General features: G+C 40.7%; 1 protein-coding gene across 1 annotated transcript in view; it reads right to left on the reverse strand.

Moving 5' to 3' along the window:
• Nucleotides 1–1,496: 1,496 nt before the first annotated feature.
• TBC1D30 (TBC1 domain family, member 30) overlaps nucleotides 1,497–10,716 on the reverse strand; it is a 53,920-nt gene continuing 44,700 nt past the window's right edge. The window contains exons 10-14 of the mRNA XM_009887840.1: nucleotides 6,947–7,059; nucleotides 6,636–6,775; nucleotides 3,882–4,088; nucleotides 3,617–3,673; nucleotides 1,497–2,278 (exon numbers count right to left, since the gene is read on the reverse strand). Of these exons, the coding sequence (XP_009886142.1) occupies nucleotides 1,497–2,278; nucleotides 3,617–3,673; nucleotides 3,882–4,088; nucleotides 6,636–6,775; nucleotides 6,947–7,059 (1,299 nt within the window). The remainder of the gene's footprint in view (nucleotides 2,279–3,616; nucleotides 3,674–3,881; nucleotides 4,089–6,635; nucleotides 6,776–6,946; nucleotides 7,060–10,716) is intronic.

Here is a 10,716-nt window from a genome sequence, read left to right on the forward strand (position 1 = left end):
ACATCCCATAGGTTATGGGATACATTCATAAATAGACAATGATATATTAATTTGCAAATTTAACACAGAATCTTAAAAGAGGAAGTAAGATATTACATACAATGGGGCTGATTCATCGTTACTGCTTTTACTCCAGTTTAAAATAACGGCACTTGCACGGCATGGGAAACGTGGAAGTAATAAGGTAACGAATCACAGTCAATACATACAATTTGGCAGAGATGTAGTATTTTAAGAGCAACCTGAATTTTTGGGGGTATTTGATTTTGCAACCCTGAAGTTAAATTGTTCCCATTTAGTTTCTCTGCCTGCCTGTTTAATGTATAGAGAAAAAAAATATTGTACTTGTCCTGTGGTATTCACCAGCTTTGCTTTTTTATTTGGAAGTAAATACTCAGCTTATCGCTTTGCCATTGCTCGTTCGTGCCAAACCAGAACCAAGCCATGGAAGCCCATGGCAGTCCCATGGGTCCACGCAACTCACAGCGGCTGATGTGGCTTTTAATGATAAGTGGCACCCTAAGTATCTCATCACTATAAAATTTAAGACCCTAAACTACTTCGGAACATTCATATATTTTACCTACTGCTAAGCTGGCAAATATGACTTAATTACAAGTCTGTAATCTAGACAATAGCTTTTAAATCCACTGAAGCCAAGATGGGCCATAATATTCATACAACTACACATATAGTTGTACCTAATTCCTAATTTTGCAGTGCTGCAACTCTCCAGCAGTAAGTAACAGAAATGTATGTATGTACATATGTAACAGAAAAGGAGCAAACGAGTGTTGTGGATGGAATTATGTCTGCTAGCCTCATGCTCACTGATTATATTTATACTAGAAACAGTATCAGGAGGGGACTGCTGTGGGAAGAGAAGCACAAGATGCTGCTCAAGAACGTCTGAGGCCAGATGGCCTGGTAGGCAAGTCGTAAGGTCGGACACAAAGCGGTACTTTTGATTGTTAGGGCTGCTTGTGCTTCTGTTAGTCATGGCTTCTCCAGCTGCTCACAGAGCATGATAACGAGGTCTAACGGGGAAGCTGCACCACAGTCATAAAAACTGTTAAACATGTCTGCTGCACCAGACAATTTGTCCTTCGAGCTTTGAAAGAGACAGGAGGTAGCCATGGGGGGCTGAGGGGTTAAAGGCAGACGGTGACTTTATGTCTGAGTTAGATTTAAAGAAAGGGTATGCTTCACGCTGCAAATCAATGTTTATTTTCCCACAGAACCATCAGAATCGACAATAGGGTGCCAGAGTGCATCTTTGCTAATCTATCCCATAACAACACAGGAGCACAATTTTCAAAGACACATATTTATACACCTGGTAACCACTTTTGTCCCTGTCACGTAATTAAAGATTAGAAACCCTTTGGGGCACACATACACACGCACACATTATTTTAATTAAAAAAAAAAAAAAAAAAAGAGGGCAATACAAATTTTTTTGTTGTTGTCAGAAATAGAAAGTACCAGGTAGTATATCATCGTTTCCTGGTCCCACTGTTGCCACTGGCAGACTTATTGAAACTTCTGCTCATTTGTGGGAAGTGTACAGTAGGCGTTCTTTCAGTGGGGCCATACAGCCCTAAATTCCTGGCTGTAGCTGACTTTCGAAGAGGCTTGACACTGGGAAAAGGATTGAAGACTTGTGGCTTTGGGTTCGCAGGCTGGGGAGATTTTGCCAGGTTCCCACTGTCGCTGGATGAACTGGAGGACTCCGATAAACGTGGCTGGCCGGACTGATGGGATGTTGACTCAGTATCGGTTTTGTTGTCTGAGGCGAGTTCCAGTGCTTCCAGTTTTAGCTGAACCACTGACATGGTTGTACTGCTGTCCGTAGAAACTGGCTCAGATGACTGCCGGTCAGCTTTTCGAGTAGTCCTGTCATCCAAACCACCTCCTTCTCTTTCTCCAAAGTCAGAATGTTTGGAAGTCTCCTCCTTTGCACCAGGACTATTTGTTTTACAGCTCTCACTCTGCTCATCTATTAGCCCTATGGTATCCCCGTAGCCCAGCTGGCCTTTGGCCCTAGCAATATTCTTTCGATGAACTCGTATGTGAGTGCGCCACGGAGAGTTCAGTTTTGTTTTAAGATCTTCTTGGGGAATGGGAGACATCTTCCCTGGAGCATGACTTGGGATGTGAATAACGGCATTTTTGAGAGACCTGTTATTCAGTTTCATCTTCTTTCCTAAAAGGAGGTGGTTTATCACCGGGGAATGGTTTACCTGAGAAGGGAGGAGGCTGGTAACTGGCCCTTTGTCTGAAAAAAAGTATTTAAAAGAAACACAGTATTGTTAAAGAACAAAACAAATTAGTGTTCTAAGGATCCACCGCCAAATGTGATGCCTTTCTTGAGGTATAGCAAAGGTTTGTAGGACTGACTGCTGTTTAAAATAAAATAAAATAAAATAAAAATCACTTAATTTCCCTTACATTCGGGGGTCGAACACAAAGGTGTAACTTCTATAATAAAGATTTCCTGTCCTCCCTCCCTGCTTCTTACCTATGGGTAAGTCCTGAGACAGGAATACCATGAAAATAAGTAACAACGAAAATAACTTCTCAGTTTTTGGAAATGCACTATAACTGATAGTTTAACATTTATATTGGGTTCTGATCTTTCCCTCTCCTTCATTTCTCTTCCAACCATTAGAGGCAATTCAGTCCCTATACAAGGTCAGTCAAATAAGCCTCTCCATGCGGCTTGTGTGACTGGAGAATGAACCCGTGTATTTTTAATGGATAAACTGCACCAACTCTTTTCTATTAGGTCCTCTTATTAAACCAGAACAGTAGACTCAGAATTAGGTAATTAGATGCCAGTTAGATTAAACCACAAACCCATCCCTGCATCATGATTAGTAAGATTAGAAAGATTTGTGTTCGGGGGTGGGGGTTGGCAATTCTTGGGAATCAACATTTTACTGTTTGCACTGTTTCTGCTGGCTACAGCCTTTGTTCAAAGCAAATACTTTGCCAATATTTTAAAAAAAATTCCTTACAAATGATGTTAATGAAAAATTGCAGCTCTATGTATCTAAATGCTCCTGCTAGGACAAGTTTAGACAATCTAGAAGGGCAAAAAAAATTCCTCAGTGACCCACCTCCATGTTTCAACGCTGGCTGACTTAGAAAGATGATACCTAAAGGGGGGAGGAATGAGCGGGGTGGGCTGTGTTCAGCTTGCACACCCACTAAAACCTTCAGCTGCGCTGTTCATGCTAAGCCCCACGTTGTTGAGTTTGCCAGTTGGGGAAAGAGACTCGGTAACGCAGATCGCTAATTAACAGAGTGATGCCCAGCTCAATCCTCACAGCAGTATCATTATGGCTAGGTTTAACTGTGAACCATAACGGAACATCTAAGCTAGTTTTCCAGCTGCATAATTTGCCATGCCCAAATGAACTCGGAGGAGCTAGGACAATATGGACCAGCAAAGAATCTACCTGACACTTGGTCTGAAGCGTACTCATCTCTCCGTTTCATTTTTTTTCCAGTGCATCAGTATGTCAACTCCAAGAATGCCGAAGATTTAAATTTTTTAATCAGAGAGACCAAGACAATGCACCCAGAGAGCAAAGACATTTTAAAAGAATACCATTGTTCAGCTGGTCCCTAGGACCTAAAAAAATCCCAAGGTCATCATCTTCAGATCCTGACAAAAGAAGAAAAGACATCACCTTCTCATTTACAATCTGTCTGTAAGAAGTGGTACCCACTTTACTACTACTGTGTTATATATTCCATCAGTCTCTCTTGTTTTGTCTATTTGTTTAAATGTAAAAGAATGTTATTTGCCTTGTCTCCTATGATGACATTAGCTTGTAATAAATCAGTAAACGAAGCATGTTTTGATATGTTACCTGCTCTGATATACACATGGTGAACCTGCTGTTGCTGCTTCTTCTTTATCCTGGAATATTGCTTTTTCAGTGCATTAATATCAGTGGTCATGCGCTCCATCATCATGCTGTTAAAAGCAGCATGATATTCGCTTCGGCAAGAGTCTATTGCTCCTGGACTTAATTCTGCAATGTTACTGGAACCCAGACTTTGTTCTTCATTCTGATCTGCACAGAGTGGGAATAAAGTGGAGATGAGGAACAAATTGGCATACTCAAGAGTTCCGCAGATTATCTACAACAGCAGCGTATGTCTGATTCTTATTGTCTTATTTAACTGTAGTCTTTAATTAAAAATTTATTATAGTATGCATATTGAACAAAGCTGCACTACTTATAATAGGGAAGTATTACATTTCTAGAACTACTGCTTAAGAATGGCAATGGTTTGAGGGGAGTTTAAAGAGTACAAAAGTCAATTAACACAGCAATGCAAAATTAAAAGCACAGCTCTTCAGTTACCGAAAAGTACATCAAGCCATGACCCAAATAATTCAGAAACTGATTAAAGACACTCAGTTGGTCAAAGAGGAGGCTAACAATGCAAGTTATAAGATACATTACAGTCAAGCAGGCATGAGATTAAACAGTCGACCTAGTGATACCAGCAAGAAGCATCAAGAAACAGTTATAGCACCGCAGGGAGAAAACTGCTAATAACAACAAAACAGACAGGCACAGAGCAGCTGAAGATCAGGCAACTTGAAAGCATCTCTGATCAACAGCTGCAGAGCAACAGCAGCAGTGCCATTTATTTTCACAGCTGTCTATGATGCACCACCAAACTGTCACGCCAGGGTCAAGGGGATAATTCCTTTTTCAAGGGATGTTTGTTTGTTTTTGGCTTAGTGTGCAACAGCAGTTTGATGTTCTGACTAAGCGCTAGCTTGGAGCAGCAGGTAGGAACTTAGAACCCCTCAGGAAGCAAAAAACAAAAAAAATACAGCAATCAAGAGGAAAATTGCAGCTTATAGGTCTCAACAAAACCAAGCCACAAGAATTATGGTGTGTAATGCAGGTAACAGCAACTGCTACATCAGTCTGGGGTTTTTTTATGGGGAAGGTGGGGGTGGGTTGGGAATAAATAACTACAGTCTCTCCCCAGATACCATAAAGTCACCATTGATCCAGTACCATTTCATAAAGGCTGATGCAACTTAAAAAATTATCTGCTTTTCTTGTATGGATCAGAATTTTGTTCTGCTTCTAGAGCTTGCACAGGTCAACATACAATTCTGCCAGAAATTTTATTTCAATGTGGAGAGATTTGAAAGATAGTGACATTTTGTCAGAAGACCCTAAACCATACTCAATTTTATAAAAATATGGATATACTCAAAACATACAACAGTCTGAAGGTTTGGCTAAAAGGATGGTAAAATGACCTGCAGGATTCACTCACCACTGACAGGTTCCAGTATTAGCCATGCATATGCTACTAAAGATCAAGATTATTTATTAGATGTACACTCTTCAGAAAAATGCTTAGTACCTAACAGCTTTCTTGGAAACATGCATGGATTCAGGGTGGACTTTTTTCCAAACATGTGCTTCTTTTTTTGTGGATGCGCAACACTATGGGGTTCTTTTTTCATAGAATTGTTATGGTTGGAACAGATCTTTAAGATCATCGAGTCCAACTGTTAAAGTAGCACTGCCAAGTTACTACTAAACCAGGTCCCTAAGCACCACATCTAAATGTCTTTCAAATACTTCCAGGGATGGGGACGCCACCACTTCCCTGGGCAGCCTGTTCCAATACTTGACAACCCTTTCGGTGAAGAAATTTTTCCGAATATCCAATCTAAACCTCTCCTGGCACAAGTTGAGGCCACTTCCTTTCATCCTATCACTTGTTACTTGGGAGAAGAGATTCCCTCAGTTGCTTCTCATGAGACCTGTGCTCTAGACCCCTCACCAGCTTCATTGCCCTTCTTTGGACACATTCCAGAACCTCCACATCTCTCTTGAGTGAGGGGGCCAAAACTGAACACAGTATTTAAGGTGGTGCCTCAGCAGTGCTGAGTACAGGGATACAATCACTTCCCTAGTCAACCACCACCCCCAGGTCCTTTTCTGTCGGCAGCTTTCCACCCACTCCTCCCCCAGCCTGTAGCGCTGCATGGGGCTGTTGTAACCCAAGTGCAGGACCCGGCACTTGGCCTTGTTGAACATCATACCATTGGCTTCGGCCCACTGATCCAGCCTGTCCAGATCCCTCTGTAGAGCCATCCTACCCTCAAACAGATCAACACTCCCACCCAGCTTGGTGTCATCTGCAAACTTGCTGAGGGTGCACTCGATCCTCTTGTACAGGTCGTTGATAAAGACTATTAAACAAAACAGGCCCCAATACCGAGCCCTGGGGAACACCACTTGTGACTGGCCACCAACTAGATTTAACTCCATTCACCATAACTCTTGGGCCCAGCCATCCAGCCAGTTTTTCACCCATCAAAGCATACACCATTTTAACAATTACTGTAGTCAAATCCTTAATCCACATTGTCATTTATTGTATACATACAGCCTTCAAACTTGACTATGAAGACATCTTCATGGACTGCAAAGCAAGTCATTTGATACCTGCTGTAATCTCTACACAAATACAAAGTATAATTTTCATAGCAGCTTTCACAGAGGAAGCTACAGATGATTTCTTCAAGGTCATGCAGATTTAACTACGTTTTCCAAAATAAAAACCAGCACTGTTACCTTTCATCTGTTTTTGGTATTTTTGGATCTCTGGTGCTAAAAATCCACTTAATGGTCCAAGACAGCCAATTGCATTGGCAATTGAGTCTTCATCATCTAAGTCATTCTCCTCATCGCTGTCTCTGGTTCTGCCTAGCCTTCTGTCAAATAAGAACGTAAGAGAAATAAGAAAGAGACATTTTTAAATTTGATCATACAGAACATTTTTATGTTCTTCAGGAGCACACAAGAAGGATGCCACTTGCCTTTCCACTATCTGTGTAGGGTAAATAATAACCCTATGTGCCATAAACACTGCATTTCAAACTTACCCTGAAAGTGAAGATGATTTAACTGCTGCAGGGAAAGGAGTAATGTTGTATGTGTATTTCTCCCTTAATTCTGCCAGCTGTGGGAAGGGAAACTGAGCCATGGTATAAACAGTCTAGGGGAGAAAAAAAATAAAAATGCGCTTTTAAAATTTTTGCTTTAACTAACAGTGCCACAAAAGATTTTTCCATGAACAGACTTTCACAGTCTTGCAGGATTAAAGGCTGCACGTTCTCATGTGCTGTAAGAAAATGCAAATGGTCTAGTTTTACGATTCAGTCAGTATTTCCTGCAAGAAAAATAAAGACTGACTCACTAGAAAAATACATGGTTTAAAGAAAAAAAAAAAAAAAAGGAACAGATTACATGCGATGTAAGGTCCTTTTCAACTCCTGTACTCATTTAATAATCATCGCAAATCCTCTCCTTGCCAGCACACCGGAAATCCTCCTCCTCCAATTATGATTTCACTTACATGAACACATCATTGATGTTTTGGGGATCTTCCAGAAGACCTACGCTTCTGCTCAAGTATTCAACACTAGCATAGATAGGAAGAAGCAGATCCTCACTTGGTGTGGACAGTTAACAGATCCATTACTTCTCCTGAGCAGCCCCAAGAGCTTGCGTGAAGGAAATCACTTCAACACAAAAGTTATAACCAAAGAGGAATGACTCAACATTATCCAGCTAACTTCTCTCCTCTCAGTTTCTGGTTTTGATTATTGTTTTGTATGGGGTGGTTTGTGTTTTGTTTTGGGCTTTTTTTTTGGGGGGTGGGAGGGTGTAGTGGTGGTTGTGTTGGGTTTTTAAATAAATTTTTTCTATGGTGAACAAAGAAACCTCTTTGCAACTCTCCGAACTCAACATGTAGGTCCTAGAACTTAAAACAAGGCCATGAAAAACTCTTATACATTTTATTTACTTCAATACCCAGAGTTAAAGAAAATAAATAGTTGCAAATGCATTTGCTATCAGCATTATTTTTGCTGTAAGTAATTTTGTAATAACAGCATGTGTGTCACCAGCCAACTTGGCATAAAGACACATCATATTCATTGTAATATCACTGCTGATTTGTTCCTACCTATTTTAGTTGCCTTCTTTTTTTCCTGCTTTTGTACACTTACAACTATTCAGGACTTTCAAATAATCAAAACACAATTCATTGGGAGTCTCAACATGAGAAGTAAAAGGAAAAAAAGCCAAAATATCATTTCTCATACTTTCTCTGAAATATTATAGCTTTTCCCCATCTTGAAAATTAAATGTCTTCTGAAAGACAGCAACATAAAAATTTCTCATTAGCTGTGACAGGAAGTCTTCACCTATATATATATTTTTTTTTCCTGTGCTATTAAGTTAGTGACATTTTCATCTGAAGGCAAATGGCTTCAATTAACATGAAAGGAAATACTGATCAATTTCTACATAATCCTTTCTTGAACTGTGCCTTGTCTGTGCTATATACACTAAAGAAAATCGCAAACATGAATTCAGTATTAGATCTTTCCTGACAGAAGGAAAAAAAAAAGAAGTTTAACCAATGGGAACGATGTAAGCAACGAGGAGCAGGAAGGACGCTCCTGGCTGGATCAGGCACAGGGCAATAGCACAGTTCAACAGGCTTCTGCATGAAAATACTCTACAGTTCTAGTCATGCACAGCCTCTGAAGCAAGGAGAATGCCCACAAAAACCCAGAGCATGAATTGAAACTTTGCCACTCCATGAAACTACAATGCTACTGTGAAAGACAAATACTCTCTAGGGCCTGAACAGTGATATCTCAGCAGTATACCAGACGAAGGAATTTTATGATCTGGAGAAAGACCCACCTCTGGCCCAACATGTCTGCCTCTTTGTTTGATCTCCCCCACACTTTCCTGTTTTTTTTCCCCCCCATATGTCTCAACTCTCCCTTCATAGAGAAGGAGGTGTGTCTGGAATTTATTTCTACTCTTTATATCAACAGCCTTTTCAGGTAACTTGTTCCATATGCTAGTTACCCTTTAAGTGAAACAGTCAACTCCAAGTCCTCCATTTACTCCTTGCACCTACTGTTTTAGATTATGGTTTTAGCTTTTGCCTGTCTCCAATCCGTGCCTTTTCTAGATCCTGTGCAGTTTCTTTCATTTAGCATACATGTTTTTAACTTAATTACTTGTTACCAGATTATAACTGGAGGCCTTGCTTGCCACCTGGCTGAAAGATCCACAAACAAATTTTATGCTGATGCAAGCACCACTGGAAATTAAAAAAAAATATTGTCAATTAACACCTATGATCTCCTCACCACAATGCTTCAGAGCCAAAGCATCCTGGCCCTAGTTTGTACACAGCCTTGGATACCATTTGGTTAATTCTAGTGAAAATGTACCAGAGGGAAACAGACTACATATGAAGCATGCTGCAGCCAAACCTATTATCTTATTTACGGCCATAAGGGGCAGATTCTGAAAACAAGAAAAATAGACAAGGACAAAACCCTCTCTTCACCTCAAATCAGGAGCATTTGTCAGTCCTTTGCCTGACCCTAAAAATGCAAAGCCATCTACACCCTCAGCAGAATACCATTCAGAAGGTTTTGGGCTGTGGCTCCCAAAAGAGGGTAGGCAGTTTTGCCTTTGCAGACAGCTCAAACACACTTATCTTAAGAGCCTCCCCACACCGATTTAAGGCTCCTCTCTCTTTTCACCTTCACTAAGAAAACAAAACACAAAAAAAAAGCAAAACCAAAAAAAACCAACCCATAATAAAATACACAAAGTGATACTCAGGCAGAAAGTTAACAGTGATTACTATCAAATCAGGGTAACTGCCTACGAGAGACAGTCTAAACTGCTAGGTTACTACAGCGGGATTAATCCCTGTTCCCCTCCACCACAGTAAACACGCAGGAATGCCTTTTTCCTGTTCGCTTCTCATGTCCTCTACGCTGGAATGCTTCTAGGCATACAAACTGAATTAGTTTAGCGGCTCATAAAAATGCTCACTTTCTGAGAAGGCATGAAAGTGTGTACTCAATGTAGCACCCGCCATTTAGAATATCTGCAGACACCTGGTGTACAGCCTTCTGTCTCCATGTTAGAACCAACGATTATTAATAGGCCAATAAAATGACATTACTGAATACCGTATTTATTTAACTTCCTACTCCTGAATACATACCCGGTCTAGCATCTGATGTGTACAGCACTCACCCTTTATTTACCTAAACTGTTCAATCTGAAAAAGGAGGAAGCTGTAGGCTTTCTTGCTCCCCCAATCCCTCCATGTTCTCCCCAGCACATCGTAAAAGCTCTCGCCATGCAAGGGCCAAATCTGCAAAAGCTTTAAGCCCTCAATCCTAAGTATAAGTACTCTCTGTATGGCAGGGAGAAAGGCAGGCATTTTTAATGATAAACTTGCAGCAACTATACATGCTGGTGGAGGGAATGAGGACAAGAGTCCTCTGATCTACTTTAGACATCCGCTCCCTCAACACTTGCCCCTGAAGCCATGCCTCCCTCTTCCAACTCCCAAAGGAAACAGGCCTTTTAGAGGACAATTTGTTTTCTGTTGGCAGAGAAGTGCTTGTTACTCTTCACTGGTTTAAGTGAGCCTTGACAGGTAGTTCAGATGTTAAGCATCATGCAAGTCTAAAGAAAAGCGAGATGATTGCCACCAGCAACCTTTACTGAAGTGTGCAGGGAAGGCAGTAGGATACTAATCCTTGAGCCCCCTTGTAAAAAGTATTAGATGTAAATTCACCGATCCGATTTTGATTAAGGA

This window comes from Charadrius vociferus, unplaced genomic scaffold (genome assembly GCF_000708025.1).
Source record: "Charadrius vociferus isolate BGI_N301 unplaced genomic scaffold, ASM70802v2 scaffold125, whole genome shotgun sequence".
NCBI lineage: Eukaryota > Metazoa > Chordata > Aves > Charadriiformes > Charadriidae > Charadrius > Charadrius vociferus.